Source organism: Myotis nattereri, assembly GCF_964212035.1.
Source record: "Myotis nattereri genome assembly, chromosome: 3".
Taxonomy (NCBI): Eukaryota; Metazoa; Chordata; class Mammalia; order Chiroptera; family Vespertilionidae; genus Myotis; species Myotis nattereri.
In genome coordinates this window covers 202,092,113-202,118,111 of record NC_138077.1, presented here as the reverse complement: position 1 = coordinate 202,118,111, position 25,999 = coordinate 202,092,113, and the positions used below count along the sequence as shown (strand labels likewise).

At 55.2% G+C, this 25,999-nt stretch overlaps 3 protein-coding genes across 8 annotated transcripts; 1 reads left to right on the top strand and 2 right to left on the bottom strand.

Moving 5' to 3' along the window:
• The first annotated feature begins 1,136 nt into the window (after positions 1-1,136).
• On the top strand, positions 1,137-5,531 carry LYPLA2 (lysophospholipase 2). Its single transcript, XM_081086248.1, has 10 exons — positions 1,137-1,383; positions 2,704-2,806; positions 3,060-3,091; positions 3,216-3,281; positions 3,764-3,811; positions 3,901-3,971; positions 4,111-4,184; positions 4,260-4,361; positions 4,445-4,618; positions 4,701-5,531. The coding sequence occupies exons 2-10, from the start codon at positions 2,729-2,731 to the stop codon at positions 4,749-4,751; spliced, it is 696 nt and encodes a 231-aa protein (XP_080942374.1). The 5' UTR covers positions 1,137-1,383; positions 2,704-2,728; the 3' UTR covers positions 4,752-5,531.
• A 40-nt stretch (positions 5,532-5,571) lies between these two features.
• GALE (UDP-galactose-4-epimerase) lies at positions 5,572-9,915 on the bottom strand. Of its 4 annotated transcripts, none has more exons than XM_081087658.1 (11): positions 9,844-9,915; positions 8,429-8,618; positions 8,183-8,298; positions 7,986-8,099; positions 7,573-7,749; positions 6,961-7,074; positions 6,801-6,867; positions 6,617-6,702; positions 6,436-6,513; positions 6,116-6,230; positions 5,572-5,971 (listed from the first exon to the last, which is right to left on the bottom strand). In XM_081087658.1, exons 2-11 carry the CDS (start codon positions 8,547-8,549, stop codon positions 5,913-5,915), a joined length of 1,047 nt encoding a protein of 348 aa, XP_080943784.1. In that variant the 5' UTR covers positions 8,550-8,618; positions 9,844-9,915; the 3' UTR covers positions 5,572-5,912. The 4 variants fall into 4 exon arrangements, with proteins under 4 accessions (XP_080943784.1, XP_080943783.1, XP_080943782.1 ...); XM_081087657.1 differs by having other exon boundaries at positions 8,429-8,554; positions 9,844-9,903; XM_081087656.1 differs by having other exon boundaries at positions 8,429-9,237; positions 9,844-9,884.
• A 1,028-nt stretch (positions 9,916-10,943) lies between these two features.
• On the bottom strand, positions 10,944-23,906 carry HMGCL (3-hydroxy-3-methylglutaryl-CoA lyase). 3 transcript variants are annotated; one of them, XM_081086534.1, is made up of 9 exons: positions 23,806-23,906; positions 22,384-22,467; positions 20,672-20,779; positions 19,932-20,027; positions 18,348-18,496; positions 15,806-15,869; positions 14,174-14,362; positions 12,739-12,864; positions 10,944-11,513 (listed from the first exon to the last, which is right to left on the bottom strand). In XM_081086534.1, exons 1-9 carry the CDS (start codon positions 23,863-23,865, stop codon positions 11,412-11,414), a joined length of 978 nt encoding a protein of 325 aa, XP_080942660.1. In that variant the 5' UTR covers positions 23,866-23,906; the 3' UTR covers positions 10,944-11,411. The 3 variants fall into 3 exon arrangements, with proteins under 3 accessions (XP_080942660.1, XP_080942662.1, XP_080942661.1); XM_081086536.1 differs by having other exon boundaries at positions 23,690-23,889; XM_081086535.1 differs by having other exon boundaries at positions 23,315-23,873.
• Between the last annotated feature and the right edge of the window lie 2,093 nt (positions 23,907-25,999).

Genomic DNA, 25,999 nt, shown 5'->3' with positions numbered 1-25,999 from the left:
TCATTAAAGCACTAATCACAGGTAGCCTCTGGGACTTGGCCTCTGAATTTGAGACTTCACTCTGAAGAATTTGCTCAAAGTGCCACAGTGTCTGATTGGGAGTGCGGAAGGAATTGTTCATTCTTTCATAACATCCAGTAGGGGTTCTGTTGAGGGTGGGAGTAGCTGTGTAGTCTTCATCCACTCATCCCCTTTCTGGTCCTGGGTCCATGGCTTGCTGTGGTCCTCTGGACCTGAAGCTTCCCTGCTCGGGGAATCCTGGTATTTTAGGTTGTCTCTGCGACCTGTTGAGCACTTAAGACCAAACTGCCTCTTACCCTGGGAGAAAATGCTTGGTTGAGCTTCCATGTTGACTTTCGTTTTTTTCAGTTCAAAGAAAAAACAGTGTAGGTTTTGCTGAAGGAATGAGTCCTAAGCTGCTGAAGGATGAGCACCACTCATTTCTTGTTACAGGTGGCCACATGTTCTCTCAGGGACACGGTCCTTCAACTCAGTCCGCGTCCCCTTCCGGCTTTTCTGTGGACCCTGATCCCCATTTCCACTTTACCAGCACGGCAAGGAGCAAAGGGTGACTCGCTGGTACCCACATGAAGCCCTTTCTGTTCTTAATAACGAGCTCGGTGATGGTGGTATTTTGTGCACTCTGCCGGGCATTGCTTGCCCCGGGCAGAGCTAAGGCAACGCTGCTGCCGAGGCCTGCCCAGCTGTCCTGCTGTGACCTGTGTTATTTTCCCAGGGTCGTTTGTAGAGTCATTAAGGCCTCCCACTGACTATAATGTATTAAGCATTTCTCATTTGAGCCTACCAGCGAAGCTGTGAAGTAGCAGGGTGGTTATTATCACCATTTTATAGCCCAGAAAGCAAGTGCAGAGTGTCATCCTGAGATTGCTGTTTACTTCCCCTCCCTGGGCCTCAGTTTCCTCATTTTACAAACAAGACTGGAGGACTAGAAGGCCTCTGAGGGTCTTTAAGGATGCCGCCCATGATCCTGGGCTGGGGCATGAAAGCTTGTGGCGGATACGCAAGACCCTCCTGACGGTGGGCCGGCGCGGGGCGGGGAGACTTCCTGCTCCGGCGCGAACGCCTCCCCTCCTCCGGGGGCGCCCGGGTGCTTCGTGCCTCGGTCTGCATTCTTCGGGTGACGGCGGGCTGAGTGACGGGGCGTGGCCCCAGGGACCCAGCAGGGCCGCCCCTCTCTGGTGAGGGCCCGCCGCCCACTTCCGGGTTCCGTACCCCTGGCCAGGCTACTTCCGGTACCGCGATGGCCGGGTTCCCGGGACGCCAACGGAAGTTCCGGCGGGGGCGGTAGAGGGGGAAGAGTGTGTCTGTGCCGGAGAAAGAGGAGAACCGCCCGAGAGGTCTCCGAACCCCCAGGGAGTGAAGGTACCCAGGCCCGGACCGCAGGCGCAGGAAGGGCGCTGTGGGGGGAGTCGGACCACGCGGGGTCCCGGCGAGTGGGGAGGAGGCGCCGCGGTGGGAGGTGGGGGTGGGGAGTGAGGTGCGGAGGGGCGCCGGCCAGGCGTGGGGACTTGGGGGATAAAGAGGGGTAAGAAGTGGGATCCGCGCGTGGTGAGAAGGACGTAAGGTCGGAAATGGAAGATCCCACTGTGAGGCGGGGCGCCCCACGGTCACCCTTTGTGGGCAGGAGCGGGTCCGGGGTCAGGGTGGAAAATGCCCCTGTGGGGAGGGGGCGCCCCTCGACCAGAACGGAGGTTCTCATTGTGGGGAGTGGGAACCCTGCGTGGGGTGGAGGTTTTTAGGGGCGGGAGGGAGACCCCAGACCGGGGGTGGGGCACCATTCTGAGACGGGAGGACTCTGGGGTGAGAGGTGGAAGGGACCCCCGGCTTAGGGTGAACGAGGTGAGGGCCCCACTGTGCAGAGGGCACCTAGGAGGGAGGCGGGCACCGCGGGGAAGGGCAGGCACTTGGGGGCCAGTAGCGGAAGCTTCTGGGGAGTTGGGAGGATGCTAGGGGTGCTGAGCAGCCAGCCTGACATCCTTTTGTGTGTCCGGGAGTCTCAGAGCGTGGTCAGGCTGGGGGCCCTTTTGGAGGCGGTGGGCAGCAGCGGCAGGTGGCCCCATGCCGGAGTGTGGGGCACCAGTGAGAGATGGGCGGTGGGCTGGAGGCTGAGTGCCTTGGGGGACATGGGCAGCCCCCAGGGGCGCTGGAGATGCTGTGAAGGCTGGGTGGGGGCGGGATGGGAGGGAGGTTGGAGAAAATATGGGGGGTCCCGGGGAGTAGGGGCTGGGAGCTTATTTCCCTGGCATTTCCTCCCTTCATTTCCCAGTAGGGCTAGGAGTTGGGGAGGAAGGGCCTCGGGCTCTAGAGGCGGGGATGATTGGAGAGCCCTGAGAAGGCAGCTAGGGGCTGAGGGCGGAGAGTGGGGGGAGGCTGCAGGGGAACCCCCTCCCCCCACAGCCCCCACGCTCAGCCTTTGCCCATCTCTAGCAAGCACGGGCTGTGTGGTGGCCAAAACCAGGGGCACTAGAGGGGGCACCTCTGCTTCTCATCCCTAGAATGGAGGCACCCTTCCTACCTGCCCCAGCCCAGGACTTGCCCGCCTTTTCTCTGTGCCCAGGACAGACCTTGGGTGCTGTGTGGGGCCAATGGCCCGAGTGGGCCCTGGGTGTGAGGCTCTGCCCTGTGTCAGGAGTCCGTCGGCTGCCTGAGCGTGCCCTTGACCGCTCCCCTGAATTCGCACAGGCCCCAGCCTGGAGCCCTGCGGTGTATGTGTGGTAACACCATGTCTGTGCCCCTGCTCACCGATGCTGCCACCGTGTCTGGAGCTGAGCGGGAAACGGCTGCGGTAAGGTCCTCGCGCACCCACAGCATCCCCAGGCCAGCTGGGGAACTGGTTGGAGGGGCGTGGGAAAAATGGAGGTGGCAGTGACGAGAAGGGAGAAGCTAGGAGGTGGGGGGCTGGATGATAACCTGTTTGGCTGCTACCTCAGTTCCCCCAAGGGGGAGGGGGAGGGGTGGCCAGAAGTTGGACGGTAGGGAATGATAGCAAGATGCTGACTGCCCTCCTCCCCATCTGCCCACCTCTGATCCTTTTCCAGGTTATTTTTTTACATGGACTTGGAGACACAGGGTGAGTGAGCGGGGTGTGGGTGTTCCCGGGGCGGTGGGGCCGGTCCAGTTGGCAGGGCAGAGAGGCCTGTGGCCTCCGTTTCTCCGTCTCCACATCGGTGCCTTTTCTCCCCTCCCTCCTCCAGGCACAGTTGGGCTGACGCCCTCTCCACCATCCGGCTCCCTCACGTCAAGTACATCTGTCCCCATGCGTGAGTGTCACCCTTGCAAGGGAGGGGCTGAGGGTGGGAATCAGCTAGGGGGGTTAATCCTGTGGTCCTAGGTCTGTTCTCTCCTGCCCGCCGCATCCTGGGGCCTGGGCAGGAAATGCCATTTTCAGCCTTTACCCCTGTGGAGCCTCCAGGAATGGGGCCCAGCCCCAGCCCTCAGCCCAAGGCCTCCTAGACCTGAGATCTCCTAGAACCAGGACCCCCTGTTCCCCTTCCCCAAGTACTCACCAGCCGAGCTGGAACCCCGGCAAGCTGAGTGCTGGGCTCTGCTTCTCCATCTCTACTGCTGATGCTTTAACCACAGCTTCCAGCCCCACGTGGTGGCAGGTTGCCTGGCAACACCTTAAACACAGGCTCTGCCTGCTGGGAGGGGCCCCCAGGGGCTGCTCTGCCCCCTCCTGGGATCACTGCTATGGCTTTCTCATCCCTCTGGAGCATGACGGCCCTTCTTGTGGTCTCCCCAGGCCTCGGATCCCCGTGACACTCAACATGAAGATGGTGATGCCCTCCTGGTGAGTTTGGAGACGGGCAGTGGGAGCTGAGGGGGTTGTAGGGGGCTGGCTGGGGTCTTCCTGCAGCTGCAGTGCCTCTACTTTCCCAGGTTTGACCTGATGGGGCTGAGTCCAGATGCCCCTGAGGATGAGGCTGGTATCAAGAAGGCAGCAGAGAACAGTAAGGCCCCAGCCCCTCAGCATGCTGGCTCTGCCCCACCCCCACCCCTCCAGGAAAGCGCTGGGCAGTACCTCTGTCTGGTTCTTTTCCTGGGGGCCCCTCCAGCGCTTTCCTCACCCAGTCATGCCCCTCCCCCCAGTAAAGGCCTTGATTGAGCACGAGATGAAGAATGGGATCCCTGCCAATCGGATCGTCCTGGGAGGCTTTTCACAGGTGAGGGGAGAGGGAGGGTGGTGGGTACTGGGTAGGTGAGTTGTGCCCTCATGACTTACTGTCTCCTTCCTTCAGGGTGGGGCCCTGTCCCTCTACACGGCCCTCACCTGCCCGCATCCTCTGGCTGGCATTGTGGCGCTGAGCTGTTGGCTGCCTCTGCACCGGGCCTTCCCCCAGGTGAGTGTCTCCATGACCCCTCTCCTGCCCTTGGCATCTCCTGCTGGCATGGGGATTGTGCTGAAGCCCTGTCTGGCCCACAGGCAGCCAATGGCAGTGCCAAGGACCTGGCCATCCTTCAGTGCCATGGGGAGCTGGACCCCATGGTTCCCGTACGGTTTGGGGCCCTGACAGCTGAGAAGCTCCGGTCCGTTGTCACACCTGCCAGGGTCCAGTTCAAGACTTACCCGGGTGTCATGCACGGCTCCTGTCCTCAGGTCAGTGGTGAAGGGCCGCTTCCTGTCCTCCCCTCCTCCCTCCCTCCCTCCAACCGGAGCCTCTGACAGCCCCTCCCCCCAGGAGATGGCGGCCGTGAAGGAGTTTCTGGAGAAGCTGCTGCCTCCTGTCTAACCAGAGTGGCTGGCCCCCAGCTCACAGGGGACCCAGCACGTGTGGCACCATCTTGGATCTGAGCCGGTCGGCCCCGGTCCCCACCCTCCCTGACCCATCCCCTTCCCACGGGCCTCTGAGGCAGGCAGGCCCAGGTCTCGCCAGGCCTTCCTTCCTGGCTTTAGCCACCTGGCTGTCGGCAGCAGGGGTTGGGCTGCTTTCTCCCGTTTCCTGAAGGTGGGCCCTGGCAGCAGTACTGGAGGGGCTGCAGGCGGCGGGAGAGGGGCCCAGCCGCTGACCCACTCACTCAGGACCTCACTCACTAGCCCCGCTTTGGGCCCCCTCCTGTGACCTCAGGGTTTGGCCCAAGGGGCCCTCCCAGACCCCATCTACCCCTCCCAACTGAGTCTGCCCAGATAATCGTGCGTCTCTCCTGCCTCCACTCCAGCTGCTTCTCAGTCATGAATGTGTCCAGGCCCCAGGCCCCTGCTGCTGTGGGCTACTGGCCCGGGCAGCAATGATGGTGAGGGGCAGGGTCCTTGGAGGGGCCTTTCTCAGCCCTTTCTGGTTTGGGGGCTGGGCCCTGCCTCCCCATTACCTTCCTCCCCGCAGGCCTGGAGCCTGCAGGGCTGGACTGAGGCTCAAGGTCTCCCCAGCTGTGTCACCCCATGTTGTCCCCACTCTAGGGCCAGGGGAGGTAGGGAGAAGTTGTGTCTCGTCTTCTGTCTCCATGTGGTTTCAGGTGTTTTTCTTGTTGTCTCCTGGATTCCGATAAAATTAAAGAAATTGCTTCAACTCTCAGGCCTGTCTGATTGTATTCAAGTGGGAGGGAGAGACCATGTGTGAGAAAATGCTCCAGTGTAAGAAAACCTTTTATTTTAAATACTTTGGAGAGTGCCTTCACAGCAGTATAAATTAGTGCCTGGGAGTAGGGTGCTAGGCTCAGGACGCTGCCCCCCCCTCCCCCCTCGCTCTTGGTGATCCTGATGGGTTCCCAGCCCCTGGGGAAGAGAAGAGTTAGAGACCACTGACTCCTCATCGTTGGAGCCCTTGGCCTCAGGCCTGTGGGCTGGGCTGGGCGGGCCTGGCTGGGGTCTGAGGTAGGGCGGGCTCGAGGCCCCTGTGTCCTGCCAGATGCTGGAGAGGAGCAGTTGTCTGTTTTCTGTCTGCGGTAGGAGGGTCTCAGGCCTGTGCGCCAAAGCCGGAAGGATTCTGCTTCTGCCAGCGCCATAGATCTTCACCTGCGATAGGGCGAGGTGTGTGGTCAGGGTCCACATTGGAGTGCAGGGCCCCCACCACCTCGGGTAGCCCAGTGTAGGCACACGCAGACCCAGTCAGCCCCTCCTAGCCCCTAGCTCTCTCCCGCAGGTTGGGCTAGCACTCACACATCCTGTCTAGCCCTAAGGCTGCTGTCCAGCCCAGCTCCTGGAGCGCCAGGCTTGGGTTGGCGTAACAGGCAGCCACGTCACCTTCCCGCCGTGCCACCACCTTGTACGGGATCTGCAAGAGAGGGGACAGTTGTAGCCCTGGCCTCACCCAGCCAGCTGCTGACCTCAAGAAATGGAGGTGCGGGGCTGCAGGGCAGGGTCTCTCGGAGGCACATAGCGCTAAAGCAGGTGAGTAGGTGCAGTGCCCCTCAGGTAGGCTAGTGGGAGGGGCCAGGTCTGCAGCTGAGAGTCGGTGGGAGGGGGCAGGGTAGGTCTACCTTCCTCCCGGAGGCCTTCTCCATGGCCTGGACCATCTGTAGCACTGAGTAGCCTGTGCCCGTTCCCAGGTTGTAGATCTGCCCAGGAGAGAATAGGTATGTGGAGGGGGCGGGACTACGACCGCTCCTGTCCCCATTTGCCCAGGACGCCACCTCTCCCCTCCCCACGTCCTCTCCCTACCCGGCAGCCACACTGATCCTTCAGTTTCCTCAGGGCTGCGATGTGGCCCTTGGCCAGGTCCACTACGTGGATATAGTCCCGGACGCCTGCAGAGGAGGTGGTTGGGGGGAGGGTTCAGTACAGTCTTTCCCATTCAGTCTCCCTCTTGGCTCCCACTCCTGAATCCTCCTGATCCTGGGCTCACCTGTGCCATCCTCTGTGTCATAGTCGTTGCCAAAGACATTCAGTGCCTCCCGTCGCCCAATGGCCACCTGGGGTGGAGATCAGGTCAGCTCTTCCCGCAACACCAGCTGTACCCCTCACCTCTAGGGGTTGAGGAAATGCTCCCTCCCCTTCTCCCTTACCTGGGAGACATAGGGCATGAGGTTGTTGGGGATGCCCTGGGGATCTTCACCAATGCAGCCCGAGGCGTGGGCGCCTGTGGGGTTGAAATATCGCAGCAGCACTGCATTCCAGGTCTGCGGGACACAGGTCAGATGGGGGGCGGTGAGGGTATAGGCCAGGGGTGGGCAAACTTTTTGACTCGAGGGCCACAATGGGTTCTTAAACTGGACCGGAGGGCCGGAACAAAAGCATGGATGGAGTGTTTGTGTGAACTAATATAAATTCAAAGTAAACATCATTACATAAAAGGGTACAGTCTGTTTTTTTTTTTTAGTTTTATTCATTTCAAACGGGCCAGATCCGGCCCGCGGGCCGTAGTTTGCCCACGGCTGGTATAGGCTGTGTCCCAGCTCAGCGCAGAGACCTTTACCTCTGATGTCCCCCTGTGCCTATTCCCTGTCCCTGGCAAGGAGCAGGGGGATCGACCCTTCCCAGGTGCTGTGACCTTGCGCAGTCACTGCTGCTTCCTGAGCTCTAGCGCCCTCCTTCGTGGGGGTTGCTTAGAATCCCATCTGTAGGCTCACAGTAGGCTCATGGGGGCAGAGCCAGGGGGGGTCCAGGGGATCCCTCACCTTGTCTGCCTGGCACAGGTCCCGGATCATTTCCTCGATGAAGAACTTGGACTTGCCGTAGGGGTTAGTACAGCCACCGGTGGGGTGGGCCTCGTCCAGGGGCAGGTACTGGGGGTTCCCATACACGGTAGCCGAGCTGCTGAATACCAGGTTCTTCACCCCGTGCGCGCTCATAATCTGGCCGTGGGGGGCGGTATCAGTTACTCCCAGCCCCCTTACTCCTCCACAGGTGGGTGGGCTGAGGTGTGGGCGCTCCCACGTACAGATGGGGAGACGGAGGCGGAGAGGTAAAGACATGTGTCCAAGATGGTACAGCTTTGGGCCCTGCCTGACTCTACCCCCCTTATCCACTGTTTGGCACTGCCCACCAGGCTAGGGGCCCTCCCAGTGTCGGTTCTTGCCCCACGTCTCACCTCCAAAAGTTGGATGGTTCCTGTCAAGTTAACTCTGTAATAGTCCAGAGGCTTCTGCACTGACTCGCCCACGGCCTTGAGCCCCGCAAAGTGGATGACCGCCGTAAAGCTGTGCTGCGGGGACAAGCAGGGTCAGCGCTTGCTTTAAAGGGCCCGGCCCTCGGCAGTGCCCCCTGCCTACCTTCCAAGCCCCCCACCTTCTTGAAGAGACGCTCCAGGGCTGCCTGGTCCAAGATGTCCATCTCCTCAAACTCCAAAGAGCGGCCTGTCAGCTCCTGAACCCGCCGCAGGCTCTCGGGCATGGACCCCGCTCCTGGTCGGGCACACAGAGGCCATCAGAATCAGAGACGGGGTCCTGGAGACTAGCCAGACACACACCCCTTGGAGAACCCCAGGGTTCTCCTTCCGTCCCCTCCAGAAGCCCCGCCCCGCCCCACACTCACCGCGGATGGCATTATGGAAGTTGTCGATGACCACGGGTGAGTAGCCCGCCTCCAGCAGCTCCAGCACCGTGTGGCTGCCGATGTAGCCAGCCCCACCGGTTACCAGCACCTTTTCTGCCATTGCACCTGGACCAGAACACAGAGCCTCGGAGGTGGCTGAGGTGGGCACTCAGCTCCTTCCGACTGGAGCCTGGCCTCGGAGGGGAGCGGTAGTGTGTCCTAGTTAATAGGCTGGCTCTGGAGTCAGCCCTGGTCCAAGTCTGGATACCATCATGTTCTGGCCTTAGGCCTTGGAGATCACTTATGTGCGATCTGGCTCTGGGCCCTCGCTGTACTCAGCCCCCCTGACTTACTCCCTCAGGGGTCGGCTGGGAGGAGGCAGGAAATTACCAGGTGGTTTCAGGGTGGGGTCCTCTGCCAGGCAGGCTGAGCCCAGCTCTGGGGCTGCAGCACCCGCTGTCCTGGCGGGGGGCCCCGCCCCACCGCAGGCCGGACAGATCACCCGGGTTTGGAGCTAAGGATCCCGCCCAACTGTAGTCCTCACTGAGCTGGCTGGTGAAGACGTGGCCTTGGCATCCATTCCACTGCAAGGTGTGCACCCCGCCCTGAGCAAACTCAGCGCAGGGGGGATGGAGGGAGAAGGAAGCTCCAGACACTGAGGCCTTTCATGGGGGAGGCCTGGCCCGCAGCCGCCTCCTGCCAGGCTGCCCCAATGCCTCCTGGGCTCATCCAGCTCCAACCAACTTGGCTGAGCGGCCTCGCTGTTCCGGGCGCATTTTTGCATTATTTTTCTGAACTCCCCCAGCATCCTGAGGAGGCAGATATTATCACTGGCGCTTCACAGACAGGGATAGTGAAGTCAGGGAGATGAAGTAATTTGCCTGCGGTCACAGCTTGTGGTAGCTGAGCTAGAATCCGGACCTCCGGGCTCTCACACCAGCCCCTCGCCCAAGCATTTAGTCTTTTACCCACTGCTTCCCGCTGGACTCTGCCCCGGATGCCGAACCCCCCCCTCCCCGCCCTCACTCCGCCGAGGTCCGCGCACTGTGCGGAGCCCCAGAAAGTGGCAGCGGAGGGTGCCCTGGGAGGCAGAAAGGTTGGTGAAGCCGTCAGCCCGAGCCGGCCGGCGGGGCGACCCAGCTCAGCGGTCGCGTCCTTGTCTCCCCAGCCCGCATCCGGGTGGGAGGGGCGCTGGGCCCCCGGCAGGAATTGGGTCCCGGGTAGGAGCCGGCCGCGCCAGGAGCCCCCAGGCTGGGAATGAATGACCCCGGGCCACCCCAGCCACGGCAGCGGGAGCTGGGCGCCACGGGGGCGAGCCCTGGTGGCACAGCCCGGCCCCCGAAACTCCCCCGCTCCCCGCGGACCACCGGCCCCTCGCCAGCCCGCCCGTCCGGCCCCGCACTCCCTTCGCGAACCTGCCTAGGACCGCGCGTCCCGCGCTGCCTCCAGCGGTGCCACCTCCCACACCTCGGTCCCTTTAAGGGCCCACAGCCCACCTAGCCCCGCCTCCTCCCCGCCCTCCGCGAACGTGTCAATCGGAAAACCAAACTACGGGGCGCGGGGAGGACCAAGGAGCAGCGGTTGAAGGCGCCTGCGCGGCGCGCTCCTACGGAGACCAGCGGTGGGCGGCGCAGCTGGTGCCGGGCGGCCGGCGGAGGGGAGGTGCGATCGGACCCGGGGCCCGGGAGCCGAGCGGCGGAGGTCCGCCCCGTGGTGGGTGCCCGGGTCCCGCGCCAGGCGCGAGCGCTCGTCCCGACCTGGGAGCAGGCGAGGGCAGCGCGCCGGGAGATGGGCTTGTCGGGGCGCCTGGCCGATGAACCGCGGCGGGAACCCGTCTCCTGGCTCCTCCGCAGGTGCCCCAGCCCTTTTGTATCTGCCGAGCCCTTTCTTCGGTTGTGTGGAGACACAGCCGCTAGAACAAAGGCAAGAAGGGGCGGCGCTGGTCGAAGGGAAGTCTAGTTGGAAAACCCACTAACCTGGAGGGACCCTGAAACCGAAGGAGGGCTACGCGCCCACTGCGCTCCGCCTTCACACGAACTGTAGGCCCCCAGCTGCTGGGAATGGTTCGTCGGCACCTGCCTCCCAGTGCGTTAAAGAATGGTTGTTTCTGTTTCAGATAAAGGTAGGGCTAGGGATGATGTGTATAAAGGCATGGCATACTGAGTGATGGAACCCGAGCAAAGAAATAAATGCACAAGTGTTTCCCCAAACCTGGAAAGCTCTGGCCTGCCAAGGACGGCGGCCGGCAGAGCGTGAGGCACAAGGAACTAAGGGACCCAGGCCTGCTCTAGCCCAGACCCCGAGGAGCACACGCCACTGCTGCCTGGGGGAGCTTGTGCAACAGCCCCGGTCAGAGCCAAGAGTAAGCCCCAAGCCACCAATTCCCAGTCGCTGCTTTTGGGGCTCAGGTGGAGAAACGGAGAAAAATCCAAAGATTAGTCTGCATTTCCCCCTCAGTGTGAATAAAGATGTTTGATTCCTCTGCTCTCATATACACACATCCGCAGAGCACTGGAATGGTTCCATGTCATTAAACCTTTAATTACATAGCTGTTTTCAAAAACCATGTTCAGAGTGGAGATTTTTTCAGGTGCTAAGTTGGCAGGTGGCCAATGCAGAAGCTCAGCCCTCATCCCTTCAGCAAATGCCCTCTGCCAGCTCAGGGAAAACCGTCCATGCCTTTTGCCCTACAAAGTCAGAGAGCAACGGCACCAAGGCCATGGCAGGGCTGCGCTGTGTAGCCACCTGGCAGATGTCACCCAGAGGTAAGGCTTGGGGATCAACCCAAGCCAGGGACCTGGGTTCCCAAGTGTCCTCAACTCCCGGGTCCATGGTGAAGGGAGGCCTCTCAGTCATACTTAGGTGTCCTGGTGGTGAGGTGCCTGTTCCTGTTCCTGTCACTCCCATTTCCGTGTGTCCATCAGTGAGTCATCAGACGTGCCCCTATTCCCACAGTCCCCAGAGCTTCAGGTGGGCAAGGGGCTCACAGTTTACAAGTAGCCTGAGCCACTTTGGAGCTGGTTTTTCTGTTAAGGGCTTGACAGATAAAGGTCCCAGCTTCCAGGAGCTTCTGGAAGTTCACGCCCTTTGAGAAACAAGTTGGAAGATGCAGTAAGTCATGACATGCCCTCAATACCCAGGGAAACATCACATTGGACATACAACTGTGATACTGAAACACTAAAGGTGGCCCTGGCGGGTGTGGCTCCGTTGGCTGGAGCATCCTTCCGTACACCAAGAGGTGGTGGGTTTCATTCCCAGTCAGGGTGCATGCCCGGGTCACAGGTTCAATCCCCCATTGGGGCGCGTGTGGGAGGCAACCGATCAATGTTTCTCTCTCTCTCTCTCGCTCTCTCTCTCTTCCTCTCTAAAAAAAATTTTTTTAAATGAAACGAAAAAGTAAAGGTGAAGACAGACAGGCTCTTGTTCCTCTGATGATAGACACCAGCTAGCTGCCTGTGAGGTCATGTCCTTCTGGCATCGGCCCCCCCTCTGACTCCCCTTGTATAGGATGCCTCAATCTGTGTCATGCCACCACCAGAATAGGAATCTGTTGGTCTTGTTCAGTACTCCATCTCCAGGGCCTAGCACAGGGCCTGGCCCACAGTGGTCAAAAAGTACATATTCAAGCAATGAACTGTGAGGCAGAGAGAGTAAAAACACCTACTGAAAGGGCCACTCCAGAAAACCTGTTCATAGCAATAGCTCCTATTTACTGATGTGTACTATGTGCTCAGTTCTGGGCTAAGCATTCTACGTTTTCTTAGTTCATCTTCATAACGGCCCTACAAGATAGGTGCTATTATTATTCCCATTTCGTAGGCCCAGAGAGGTGAAGTCATTTGTCAGGTCACACAGCTTGTGAGTGGCAGGACAAGGTTTTAAACCCAGGTCCATCTGATCCCAAAGAACAGCTGCCGTGCTTCCGTCCACACTGGCTGCCCTTACTGACTCTGACAGAGCCCTGGGGGCTAGTTCCACTGCCTCATTCCACAGAGAACAAAACAAACGTCTAGAGACAACGGACTCATTTCAGGTCCCACACCTGAGCCTTCTGGGGGCTCTTTCCTTGTACCTGGTGCCTCCTTAAACCAAACTGTCAAACTCACACTGAGAGCCTGGCCTTCTCCAGGCCTGGATCACCCACACTCTGCTATCTCAAAAGTACACAATAATCCTCTGGCACCTTTCCCCTCTTAACTGCTCCTCCTTCCCTCTTCCACTGACCCCCAAAAAACTACTAAACAAGCCCACCAGCTCCTGTCCCCTGGTTAGTTCAGGGCTATGGCCACAGGGGCAGACAAGCTTACCGTGTGAATGCCCAAGCCCTCCAGCATGTAGACCAGGTCCTCGGTGGCCAAGTTTCCCGATGCCCCCTGTGCATAGGGACAGCCTCCAAGTCCTGCCACAGAAGAGTCCACGACACTCACTCCCATCTGGAGACGAAAGGATGGTGACAAGGCTGTCACTGTGGGGGCCAAAGCCGACAAAGCGGGTCCTTCTAAACCTCCCAACTGTCTGCTGCCTGATTTTCCACTGCAGGTTATTCTTTCCTTTGGTTTATGATTCTGTTAAAGTGGAAATCCCACTGAAAGAGAGGGTGTTCCTCTTTTTTAGCCCCGGGCCAGTGTGAGGCTTTTTGGTGTACCCTGTTTCCTCTGCCAGGAACATCCCCACTCAGTTCCTTCAATGGTTTCAAGGTTCCCTCTTACCCTTAAGGTCTCAGCCTACAAGTCACTTCCTCAGAGAGGCCCTTCCTGATCACGGACCTCAAGTCACCGCCTCCCACTGAAGGGATTCCAGATCCCTGCTGTTTGCTGTGATTCATTTATGCGCCCTCCCTCACAAGGCTGCTCTCTAACCCCAGGGACCAGGCCATTTCCCCAGTCAGTCATCTCCTACTCCCTTAGATGACTGTTCCCTTTCTCCTCCTTAAACTTCTAACAGACCTTAACAACCTTGCCAACCACAACTCTGAGAAAACAGACCCAAAAAGTAATAGAATCACCTGAGACATGAGCCTCTCCTAAAGACAGCAGGGTGGAATGAGACTAATGCTCCAGCAAGGCAGCCTGTGGTCAGACACTGAGAACGTTCCTTCTAATGGGCAGCCAGGCCAGGGACTCCTCATACAGGACCAGCCCACAAGAAGCCTCAAGGGAAACCCAACCTGAAGTTCCAGTCCAATCTCTGGAAAGCAGCATTAAGGCTCTCCCTCTGACCTCTGCCTACCTCCCTACTGCCTGGCTCCTTGCCTGCTGCTCCCACAGAGGTGCTCGCACACTCAAACCCGCATGTCATCCAGGACCAGGGCCCAGTAGTCCTCCCCGAACCCTCCCTCAGTCTCTCAGTGCAGTGCTGCCCAGCCACCTCTGCTCCCTGTTCAACTGCTGAACTTTGTCAGGTCCTTCAAGCCTCACTTAGGCCTCTTCTGGCAAATCCTCTCTGACCTCCCCGCTGGGGTGGGGACCTTCCTCAGCCTGTGCTTCCTTCGAGCACTTGCCATAATGCATGAGGATTATTCCCTAACTCCTGCACTGTCGCCCCTAACACACAGACGTAAGAACTTTTGGGGCAGGATCACATGTCTACGTCCATCAGAGTGAGCCCAGGGCCTGTCACACAGGTACCAGCATTCAGCACAGTGAAGGCTTGCTGAAAGCACAGATGAAACACAGCTGTCCTGCCGCCACATCTTTTGGGAGAATGGACTCATGCCTTTCTCCTGGGACATGCCTGTATTACCTGCAGGGCCATCAAGGTGTTGGCCAGGGCCTGGCCATAGGTGTCATGACAATGGACAGCCAGGGCAGCCACGGGCACCTCGTGCATGACAGCAGAAAGCATATCCTTCATGATCCCAGGGGTGCCCACGCCGATGGTGTCCCCCAAGGAGATCTCATAGCAGCCCATGGAGTACATCTTCTTGCTGACCTGGGAAAACAAACAGGCACTTGGAGGACATCAGATTCCCCAGCCAAGGATCCAAAGCTCCGAAACAGGGGTCCTTGGCCTGTCCAGAACACCTCCAGGTCTGAGCACTAAACCAACCGGGTCACAGGCTCCTTCCAACTTTGAGTGGAGTGATATTCCTCATTCTTCTCGTCAGCACACCGCACGTCAGGAGCAGGCGCTGGGCTCCAACCCCTATGCTTTCCTCCCACCCGGGTCTCAAACTCCAGTCCTTCCCTTACCGCCTTCAAACACTGTGGCAGACTCAGCCACTGGAAGCAGTAAAACGGACCCCTTTCTTATAGTCTTATCCTTGGTGGGAAGGTCTGTGAAATCAGGCGTCAGAGGTGCCCGCTTTATATTTTTGACAGAAGTACGTCACTATTTAAATGTTTAGAAGCCCGTTTACAAAGCCCTAAAATCACTGCAACACCAGAGCAGTGTAAGCCCCGCCCAAGGAGATGCTTCCCTACAGGGTGCTGCTGAGAAGGTGGAGGAAGGGTGTGGCGGGGCCAACACTCAGCAATGGTCTGCGGCATAAAGGAAATGGTGAGGAGTGACAGCAGCCCGCAGCCTGCAGGGCGGGGGTGTGTGTGTGTGTGTGTGTGTGTGTGTGTGTGTGTGTGTGTGTGAAGGGGTGGGGGGAAGGGGAAGGAAGGGGGGGCGGGGGAAGGGGGCAGGCGGGCAGTGGAAGGAAGGAGCGGCTCCGCAGAGACGACGCTGGATTAAAACCGCAGCTCTGCTGCTCACTAGCCGTGGGATCCTGGCCAGGGACTAACTTTCCTGAGCTTCAGTTTCTGCTTCTGAAAACAGTGGCAGGCCTCTGAAGGGCTATGGTGGCCACAGGAGGCTGAGCCGTGGAGCACAGCAGTCACTCTCAATCCCAGATGCCACACCTACCATTCCTCATTTTTGGATGCTACCTGGTTTTGGGGAAGAGCAGGTGGGCTTTGGAGGTAAATGAGATGGGGGTGGAGACCCGGTGGCACCATTGGCAACCTGCATGGCAAGTTAGTTAGTCTCAACAATAATACCGAATTTGCAGGGTGGTTTTGAGGACTAAATACCATGAGCTCTTGTGTCCCTCACGCTCAAACTCAGTTTCCACACTGTGTCCTCAGGGCTGACTTGGTTGCTGCTCAGAGGATGTGAAGTGGCCGCTCTGACCAAGACAAGGCACAGCAAAAACCCTGGGGCGGGGGTTGCGGGGGGGCGGGGGGTCCTCTCCAGAAAGGATTATCACCTCAATTATTGCCTGTCCACTAACCAGACTGGAAACTCAATTGGAGGCATTTTACTCTGCGGGGAGGGCAGGGGTGTTAAGGAATCGGTAACCCATCAGGAAAGGGTGGTGAGGGGAGCCTATGCACTCAGGGGCAGGCAAGGAAGCCAACCTCACACCCCCCCACCCTGACACTCACACACCTCAGCTACTTTGGCTGGGGAGATCTTCCCTTCATAGGGGCATCCAAGCACACAGGAGACGTACCTGTGGGAAGACAGGGGAATGGTGTCAATGCCCCTGGCTTCTTTGGTCAGCAGGGCTGAGGCAGGGGGGCTGTCTGACACACATTCCTGGTTAGCCGGAAATCAAAACCTGAACCTGGGCAGGAGGCCAAGTGCCTGGAAAGGCTAATTCAAGGATGTGGCGCCAGAATAAAGGTTGTGCCGCTTAGTGCCGGAGGGGGCAGTGGAGAGCCACTGCAGGGAAGGGAGGGACTAACAGGCCTGCAGTTCAGGAAGCAGGGGTGGCAGAGGTTCTGGAGAGGCAGCCAGAGACCAGCAGGAAGGAGGAGCTGGAGAGGGCATTATGAGCAGGCACCTGAGCCGTACAGAGGTGAGGTAAAGCAGAGCATGGGCCAGAGGAGCTGGGGCCCATACGCACCGGAGGGGACCAGGGGCCCATGAAACCAAAGGCAGGGATGGAGCTGGCTGGCCTGCTCTGGTGAGCTGCCAGACAATTCATTCACTCAGTTATTCAACTGATATTTACCGAGTTGCCCACTATGGGCCAGGCGCTAGGGAAGCTCAGTGAGCAAGACTGACAAGGACCCCACCCTCACAGTGCTTATTTCAAATCCGGGAGAGAGCTGATTAAAGGACAATCAATGAGATAATCTCAGAAAGTGATGTGCTACGAAGGAAAGGACCGGGAATGCGCCAGGAGCAAACAGAAGAGGCCAACAGTGGCTGGGTGCCTCAGGAAGACCTCTGGGAAGACAGGACGCTGCAGCTGGGAGACGAGGACGGCCACAGGAAGAGCATTCCCGGCAGAGAGGGCCCAATGCAGACGCCCTGAGTTGGCAGAGCAGGTGTGTTCAAGACACCGAACAAAGGAACAGCCGAGGCACGGAGAGGCATAACAAATATTTCCTGGTTAAATAACTTCAGCCTCAAAGATCTCAGTATATTTTTCTTTTCTGTTTTTTAAAATTCTCATCAGAGGATACGTTTTTTTACTGATTGGGGGGAGACAGAAGAAAACATTTATGTGACAGAGAAACATTGATCAGTTGCCTCCCCTACACACCCTGATCTGGGATCGAACCCACAACCTGGGTATGTGGAAATCGAACCCGCAATCTTTTGATGTAGGGGATGACACTTCAAACAACTGGGCCACTTGGCCAGGGCTCAGTGTAGTTTTCCATTTAAATTCTCCCCCTTATTTTCCAATCGTTGCTGAGCAGGGAAAAGAGAGATACTGAGAAAAGAGCACAGGCTTGGATGCAGGCAGACCTGACAAGCCCCTGCTTCCCCATCCATCCATCCATCTGCCCATTGGTTCCTGAGCACCTACTGTGTGCTGGGCCTTGAGTTGGGAGAGGGGCACACCTGGACAGAGAGAAATGTGGGTTCAGTCTAGCGGGGCGGGAGGCAGGAGATGATTTAACAAGTAGCCACGTGTTATGTTAGAGGATGTCTAAGGGACTTGGGCGCCCAGAGGAGGAGCACTAACTCCAGCTGAAGGGCAGAGAAAGCTTCTTGGAGAAACTGGCATCTGTGAGGGGCCCTGAAGGGTGAACAGGAGTTAGTCCTGACAATTAGGATACAGGAGGAAGAGAGTGCTGAGACTATGGGAAGCGTGTGTAAAGGTCCAGAGGCAAGGAAAAGGTCCAGGTGACAATGAAAAGACGTTTCAGTTGGGCTGGAAAGGAGCAGTGACCATGGAGGCTGCTCGGAGAGCAGAGGCTGGCTCACACAGGGTCTTGTGAGCCAAGCGGAGTTGGGAGTCACTGTAAGGTGTCTAACCAGGAAGTGATGTGGTCAGATGTGCATTTTTTTTTTTAAATCAAGGGTGTTTTTATTGATTTTTAGAGAGAGGGAGAAGGGGGGAAAGAGAGATGTGAGAAACACTGATCAGTTACCTCCCATATTCCCCCAACTAGCAATTGAACCCACAACCTTTATTGGTGCATGGGACAAAGCTCCAGCCAACTGAGCCACCCGACCACGGCCAGATGTGCACTTCTGAAAGCACTCTGGCTGCGATTTGGACAGCTGTGTGACCCTCCAGCAGACTCTTCGTCCTTCCTGAGCCTGTCCTGTCACCTGTAAGTGGGGCCAGTCCCCTCCTTGCTGGCCAGTTGTGAAGTTACATATGACGATTCCTGGCACTGCTGCTCTTAAAGATGTGGTCTGGAGGCTTAAGAGGCCTAGGGGATTCTTTGGGAACGTGTGAAGTGTCGGTGGTGTAGCCAAGAGTAAACTGACCTCCACAAAACGGGTCTAGTCCTGTCCTACTAGATTTCCTCTGGTGAACTGACCCAAAGACCAGGATTGGAGAAAGCGCTTGCTAGGATTTCTTCTGACCACATCTACTTGGGAAAGGATGTCACGGTGTGGAGCTTAGGCTGTCTGCCCACAGGATGAGTTGTTGTGGGGGAGGGTCACTTGGGTCAGAGTCTGGTACTGGCCAGAATGGTACTGAGGAAAAGACAGGCAGCACCGATGTGGCCTGACTCACCCCCGCACAGGGATACCGGCTGCCTGAGCTGCCTTCAAGACTTGGTCAAACCGCTGCAAACTTTCATCTATGGAGCAGTTGATGTTCTTCCTGGTGAAGAGCTCGGAGGCAGCTCCGAAGATGCTCACTTCCTTCGCTCCAGCAGCCACCTGCCAACAGCCAGGGAAATTCCTTTTAGCATTTTCTTCTTTAAGGAACCCTAGAATGGCAAAACCCTTGTCTTAACGTGAATTTTATGATATATGAATGTTATGGATTGAATTGTGTCTCCCCAAAAAAGGTATGTTGAAGTCTTAAACCCCAGTACCTCAACATGTGTTCTTATTTGGAAACAGGGTCATTGTAGAAATAATTTATTAAGATGAGGCCATATTGGTTCCTCTCTAATATGACTGGTGTCCTTATAAGACAGTGGCCATGTGAAGACAGAGAGACATGAGGGGAAGGCCAGTGAAAATGGAGGCAGACATTGGAGCGATGCATCTACAAGGCAAGGATGTCAACGACTGCTGGCAGTCACCAGAAACTAGAAGAGAGCATGGAACAATCCACCCCAGAGCCCTCAGAAGAAACCAACCCTGCCAACACCTTGACTTCAGACTTCTAGCCTCCAGAGCTGTGAGAGGATACATTTTTGTGATTTTCAGCCACCTAGTTTTTGGTATTTTGTTATGGCAAGCCAGGAGAATTAATACAGTGAATTATCCTATATAATAAAAGCCTAATATGCTAAATGTCCGGTCGTCCATTCAACCAATCAAAGCCTAATATGCTAATGATATGCTAAGGCCGCTCAACTGCTCGCTATGATGTGCACTGACCAACAGGCGGCAGACACTCCAACCGGTAGATTAGCTTGCTGCTGGGATCCGGCCCATCAGAACTGAGACAGGCCAGACTCGCCCTGGAGCCCTCCTGCAGCCCCTCCTCAGCTGGTCAGCCTCCCGTGTCGCTCCCCGGCCCCGATCAGTGCACCCGATCAGTGCACCCATGGGGTCCTCTCTCCCGCCCGAGTGCATGAATTTCATGCACCGGGCCTCTAGTACCTCAATAAGAAAGAAACCTTGGCCTTCCCTCAGGGACCAACACTGCCCCTGCCATGACCACTCTGGAAGTCAGTCACTTCTAAAAGAAGCTTTTGCCTCAATTTGGAATCAATATCTCAATGATGTTCTCATCTAAAGTTTTAAGAAAGTTGGCAGATTCTAGCAACTACTGATGAAGCTCTATGGAGTGCTTGCTTACTTTTCTCTAAAGAGGAAATGGGTAAGAGCAACAAAACTACCACTGATTAAGCACTTATCTTCCACCAGGCTCTTGCTAGGAAATTCATGTGCATTTTATCTTCTGAAATCTTCACAATGTTACCCTATCATGAAGCCTATTTTATAGGCGGAACCTGAGGCCTGTCAAGACCACAGAACTGGGAGTGGCAAGGCCAGGACTGCCTTGTCTGTCTGACTGTGCTCACCACCCCTGGAGACGGCTCTCAGACAGATGTCCCAGGACAGGGACTGAGGCCCAGGGACAAGGCAGGGACCAGTGCCATCCATCTCATTTCAGGGGCTCCACCAACAAGCTTACCGCTGCCTGAAAGCCTTTGAAATTTGGGGTCAGGACTGGGTAGTTGATGCCAGGAAACTTCTGGATGCCCTTCAAGACTTCGATGTGGTCAGCCATCTGGAACCAAAGGCGACATGGCAGAGTCATCACCAGGGTCAGGCCGAGAGCTCAGGTACACAAAACTGTTTATCACAAGATCTCTGTTCTCCGGGCCCTTGGAGAATGAGTCCTTCCGCAGAGCTGAGTCTCCCCAAGGCCTTGATTATTTGTGTGACGGCTGATGGGCCAGGAGGCCCCTGGGTGTGGGCAATGGCCCCAATTCCTCCACATGGCTAACACTGTCAGCTTTACAGAGCAGTGACCGCAGTAACAACACCAGCAGCCATTACTGAGAACACACTCCAAGCCGGGCCCTGGGCTCAGCTCCTCTGTGTTATCCCACTCAGCTGGGACAGGACCTTTCTCCCCACGACTGTCTCTGTGAAGCAGGCAGAATCCACGGGCCTGGCCTAGAAATTCTAGCTTTCCAGGGCCAGAAGAGGTCACCTTCAACCTGTAGAGGGGATGGCCTTAGCAAGGTCACCAAGCAATTCGGGGGCAGAGTCCAGACTGAATCCAAGCCTCCTGACTCCCAGGTTACAGCCACTGAAAGCCAGAGGCCAGGAAATCTATGTTCCTGACTTCTACTTCCTCTTCCAGGGCAACTGCAAACCTTTCCATCCCTCTCATCTGAAAATCTCTCACTGAGGGCGGGGGCTCACCTGAGGAACCCACTTGGGAGACACAAAGCTGGTGGCTTCTATAACGGGGAGTCCTGCTTCAGAAAGCATGTCTATCATCCTGATTTTCACTGAAGTAGGGACGATATTCTGTAATGGAAAGACAAACACTAGAAAAGACAGCTCAGCAAAGTTGGGAAGAAAATGGCCTCAGAAAGCAGTGCCTGTTAGTTCCAAGTTTTTGCTACAGCAAACACTTCACTATCTCAACTTTTAAACACTAATATGAATTCACATATAATCCTCACCAATAGATAAGGTCCAAAGCGTCTTCAAATTCTACAGATAGCATTTTGCAGTGGAGGCAGCTTATCATCTGAAAGGGTGTTAATACTTACATGGAAACCATATTTTTCTGCCATACAGGCTTTTTCTTAACTGAAAGTTTGTTAATTAATTACCCCATCATAAACAAACTGAGAGCAAGGTACCCTGGCCTGAAAGGGCAGAGATGACTAACCTTCTGGTTCTTACGAGACGGGGCCCCCAAAGTATTACATGCTCCTTTTCCATCTCCCAAGTGGCACCGGATCTCATCCTCACACGGTCAGCCTATGTTTCTCTCCCCCCACACCATGTCTAGTTGCTAAGCAGCTTCTATAGGTCCCTCTTTCCAAATCTAATACCATTAGTCCATCATCCCATGTATATTATGGCCTGGTCTCACTCCGCCAGTTCATCCCACAGGAATCATCCTAGAACACTTTCTACTGTCTCACTCTACCACTCAAAAGCCTTCCGTGGCTCCCTACTGACTACAGGACCAGGTAAAAAATCCTAAGGAGTTCAGGTCCCTCCATACCCTCCCCCACAATTTCTCTTGCACTGCTTTAATGTAATCTATTCCATAGATAATCCTGAGAGCGCTTTATATTCCAGGGATTGTGCTAGGTGGTAGGTGGTACTGCAATGAGCAGACAGACATGATTCTGCCCTCATGGGACTTACAGTTTTTGTTTCTAGCATATGCTCAACATTAAAATTAGGCTGGTCTACTTTTTAAAAAAAAGCTTTCTTAATGAAAAAATAGTTAATACATGATTGTTTTGAAAACACATGCCAAAAAAAGAAAGAAAGAAAACCACCCTTAACACCTCCCAGATATGTAACCTTCTAGATCTGTGCAGTGCAGTATATTAGATACTAGCCATACACGGTTATATAAATTTAAGTTTAAGTGACATGAAAATAAAAATTCATGCTAGTCACATTTCAAGTGCTCAATAGCCACATGTGTTTGTCTAGTGGCTACCACATGGGGCAGCTCAGGTCTGGAGCATTTCTATCTTACAGGAAGTTCTACTGGACAGCACTACTCCAATTTTCTTCAGGTTGTAAGGAACATCCCCCAGGTTAAATCTTTGCATGTGGCCTTCATGACTTCCTTTGGATAAATCCTCCTCCAAGGAATTGCTGGATCTAAGGCATGCCCTCACCCTCACACTACACTCCCCCAGCACGCATCATCCACCCCACCCCACTGGGCCTTGAAATGGACCTGGGGCTACCACACCGGTTGCATCACCATCGTTTAGCCGTCACAGGAGCCTGCGTTCTCCCCACCAAGCCCTAGCTTGGGCAGAGTGATGGTGTCTGGCATCGATAGCTCTGTCAGTCCGTCCCTGCTGCACCTACCCTACCACACGAACTCTCAACGCTCAGAAACAGCTTCTGTGGTTGATTTCCAACTTTACCTTTTCATTTTGTAGTCCATCTCGGGGACCAACTTCCACAATTTTCACCCGCTTTGGGAACGTACTCACAGATGAGGTGCTGGCCTTTGGTTTAAAAGAATAAACAAAAAGTAAAACAGGAGCAGATTGTCGCAGTTCCCCAGGGGATGCGTGCGCGCGCGCACATACACACACACACACACACACACACACACACACACACACACACAAGAGGAAGAGGCGATGTGACCACCCCCCCCCCCCCACCTTGGGAAGGAATGAAAGCACTTTATGATTTTCCCCACGGTGACTAACAGGGCTTGCTGTGCAATATGTTATATGTTAGAGTGGTGTTTTACCATACTTTTTTGGATAAATTTGTGGAACTCATTATTTATTTATTAAAAAAGATTTTAACTGGCTTTTAGAAAGAGACAAAGACATTCACTTGTTGCTCCAACTCATTTGCGCATTGGTTGATTCCTGTACGTGCCCAGACCTGCCCAGAACCTGCAACCTTGGCTTATCGGAGGCCTCTAACCAACCCCAACCGAGCCACCCCGCCAGGGCTTGGAACTCATCTACAATAATAAAAGCTTAATATGCTAATTAGACCAGACGTCCTTCCCGACGACCTTCTGGAGGAAGCTGGGGCTGCGAGGGAAGCCGGGTCTGGAAGCCGTGCCCGCAGCCGGGGGAAGGGCTACTCTTGCAGGAATTTCGAGCATCGGGCCTCTAGTATTGTAATACTTGAACAGATGTAAACACCTAACTTACACTGCTCTTGCTCCTTTCTGCCTGTGTGACTAACTGTGGATGTTGCATAATGACACCAAATAAGCCCATGAAGTGGGGGGACGGAGGGGAACCCCCCAGAGGGGCAGATCTGAAGGAATGGGTCCATTTTCAGAATGCTGGCCCCGGAACCAACGTTTCTCGCCGTTTGACTCACCTCTGGTCTGCTCTAGAATTAAGAGCAGAAGGACTATGTATTCCACTTAGAAGCGGGAATAACAAGAGGCAGGCTCCCCGCGCAGGCCCATCTCCAGCTTCCCGCGCCCGGGCACCCCCACCGCCCAGCAGGCGCGCAGGAGGCGAAGCCGGGGCGACCCTGCTGCTCCCTCGGAAGCGGGGCGACCGGCGACACTTCACAGCCAGAGCTGGAGAGGCCGCGGCGCAATCAGAGGGCGGAAGGTGCCAGGGTCGCGCGAAAGCGCCTTGAGCAGGGAATTAGGGCACCGGCAGGTCGCCCCCCTCTGGGCCTCAGTTTCCCTCATGACCCTCAGGGATTTGGGGTACACAGAGGGTCTCAGACTTCAAGGTCCACCTGACTCTGGCCTGACGAGCTCTCTGGCTTCACTTCTCAGAACAGCCGACACGAGCCACGCCCCCGACCCGAGCGTCACGGTGCAGAATGGCCGCCGTCCCCGGCGCGGCACTTACAGCCCTGACGGACGCCAAGCCCACCAGCCTCTGCCGCAGCGACCCCCTCATTGTCGCCATCTTGGCTCAGCTGACCCGGCGGAGGCCTGGGAAGGCCCGGGGGCCCACGTGACTACACACCTCCAGGTGGGCGTGGTCCCGCCTGAGGGGCGGGCCTCCGAGCGACGCGGTGACGCGTGGCGCCCTACGCTGGCCCCGCCCCCAGCCCCGCCGCCTCGATTCCTCCCGGCCGCTCTTCCGGACCGGTTCCCGGGTGTTTCTAAGCTGCTCCGTGTCATTGCCCGGTGAAGTGCCACCTAGGACTGTAAAGATGAACAAAAATTAGCCAAAGCTTTTGTCTTCATAGGCTTAGAGTCTGGAAGGTGTGGGAAGACATATTAATAATGTCGATGAAAGAATGGTCAGTCTATAGAAAACTCATCGTTTGAGCCAAATTTTGAGGACATGCCAGGAAGCAAAATCTCAATGGATTAAGTAAATGCTCTGAAGAATTGCGGTTTTGGAACTTCATACATTAGAATCAAAGAAGGAGCCGTAAGGAGAGTTATATGAAATCGATTGGTGGTAGATGAAGGCACTAGAGCCCTAGCCGGTTTTGCTCAGTGGATAGAGCGTCAGCCTGCGGATTCCGGTCAAGGGCATGTACCTGGGTTGCGGGCACATCTCCAGTAGGGGGTGTGCAGGAGGCAGCTGATCGATGTTTCTCTCTCATGTTTCTAACTCTCTATCCCTCTCCCTTCCTCTCTGTAAAAAATCAATAGAATATATATTTTTTAAAAAGGCACAAGAAACAAAACAAAAACACTAACAAGAAAGCAGAACAGTAGGAAATTTCTAGGACTGGATTAAAAACAAAACAGACACTTCCTTTACTTTGGTGGGTACAGGATAGTTAATTAACATGCACAGTACATAGGGGTGGTATGTGGACAGTAACAATGAGGCGCTCGCTCTGTGGTCTCCTGCTCTGTTGGTCTTGTGCTTTGGTGCCAGAAGTTGTGCCTCTGACATTTCAAAGTTACGTTATACTAGACACACAAAGACGATCAATATAGAGGCTCAACGTACAAACTGACCTTTGCCAAGTAAGCTACAGGCCTATGAAGTGACTAACCACCATGACCCACTTTAGTTAGGAATGTTTATGTTCAGACCATCCTGTATGGTTATTTTCGGTCACCAGTTTGTAAGGCCTGCCATGCGCCTCCTCCCTCCCCGAGGTGTCAGGTTTAGTATGTGGCCCTTTTTTAAAAATATATAATATTTGCGTAATTACTACCTTTCACAATAAGATGAAGCATTGCGATTTGCCACACACACACTGTTTGAGTTTTTGCATGTATTAACTTATTCATCACTATCTTCAGAATTCAAATGCTGGTAGTTGACTCTAGAGAGAAACATCCTTTCCTTTCATACCTTGAAGAATAAGTTAGACATCCAGGTAAAGAGGATACAAGAAAAGCTTTCCAGACAGAGAGCAGAGCATATGCAAAGACTCTGAGGTAAAGAGTTCTTAGAACAGTGTTTTTCAAAATACATGTTGTGGTCATAATATCAATGTAGTGGATACCAACTTAAAAAAAAAGTTGTGCATTGTTTAAGTACTAAGTACTGCTTTGCAAAACTTTTGTTATTACATATATCAAATAGGCTGCAATGTAAATAAATTTCTTACTGCAGACAGTAATTAGAAGTGTTTGAAAACATTGTTTTGGAAACATGAAAATAAGGCCAGAATGATTGGAGAGCAGAGAGGGAGTAGGAAGGGGACTTCCTACTAAAATGAGAGGGATTAGCAGGCACCATACCATAAGGCTTTGGAGATTTATATCAATAACAGCTATCCTGCCCTCGCCGGGTGACTCAGTGGTTGGAGCATCTTCCTGTACACCAAAAGGTTGCAGGTTTGATTCCTGGTCAGGCCATATGCCTAGGTTTCAGGTTCGATTCCACATATAGGAGGCAACAAGTCAATGTTTCTCTCTCAGATGGATGTTTCTCTCCCCCCCTTTCTCTCTAAAATAAATTTTTTAAAAATCCTCAGGTGAGGATTAAAAGAATAATAACAGCTATCCTAATAGCGATGCATTTGAAGGGTTTTAAGCAGGAGATATAATCAAACTTGCATTTTGTAAATAGTCACTATGGCTACTGAGTGAGTAGATCTGCAATGGGTGAGTGCACTAAATGG

Coding starts and splice junctions, on each gene's coding strand:
- LYPLA2 (XM_081086248.1), top strand. CDS start 2,729: ATGTGTGGTAACACCATGTCTGTGCCCCTGCTCACCGATGCTGCCACC. Junction 2,807..3,059: donor CTGAGCGGGAAACGGCTGCG/GTAAGGTCCTCG, acceptor ATCCTTTTCCAG/GTTATTTTTTTACATGGACT. Junction 3,282..3,763: donor AAGTACATCTGTCCCCATGC/GTGAGTGTCACC, acceptor TGGTCTCCCCAG/GCCTCGGATCCCCGTGACAC.
- HMGCL (XM_081086534.1), bottom strand. CDS start 23,865: ATGGCGACAATGAGGGGGTCGCTGCGGCAGAGGCTGGTGGGCTTGGCG. Junction 15,870..18,347: donor GCCGGTATCCCTGTGCGGGG/GTGAGTCAGGCC, acceptor GTCTTCCCACAG/GTACGTCTCCTGTGTGCTTG. Junction 11,514..12,738: donor AGGGCTTGGGCATTCACACG/GTAAGCTTGTCT, acceptor TGTTTCTCAAAG/GGCGTGAACTTCCAGAAGCT.
- GALE (XM_081087658.1), bottom strand. CDS start 8,549: ATGGCAGAAAAGGTGCTGGTAACCGGTGGGGCTGGCTACATCGGCAGC. Junction 6,868..6,960: donor TCATGCCCTATGTCTCCCAG/GTAAGGGAGAAG, acceptor TCTCCACCCCAG/GTGGCCATTGGGCGACGGGA. Junction 5,972..6,115: donor CTTAGGGCTAGACAGGATGT/GTGAGTGCTAGC, acceptor GCCCTATCGCAG/GTGAAGATCTATGGCGCTGG.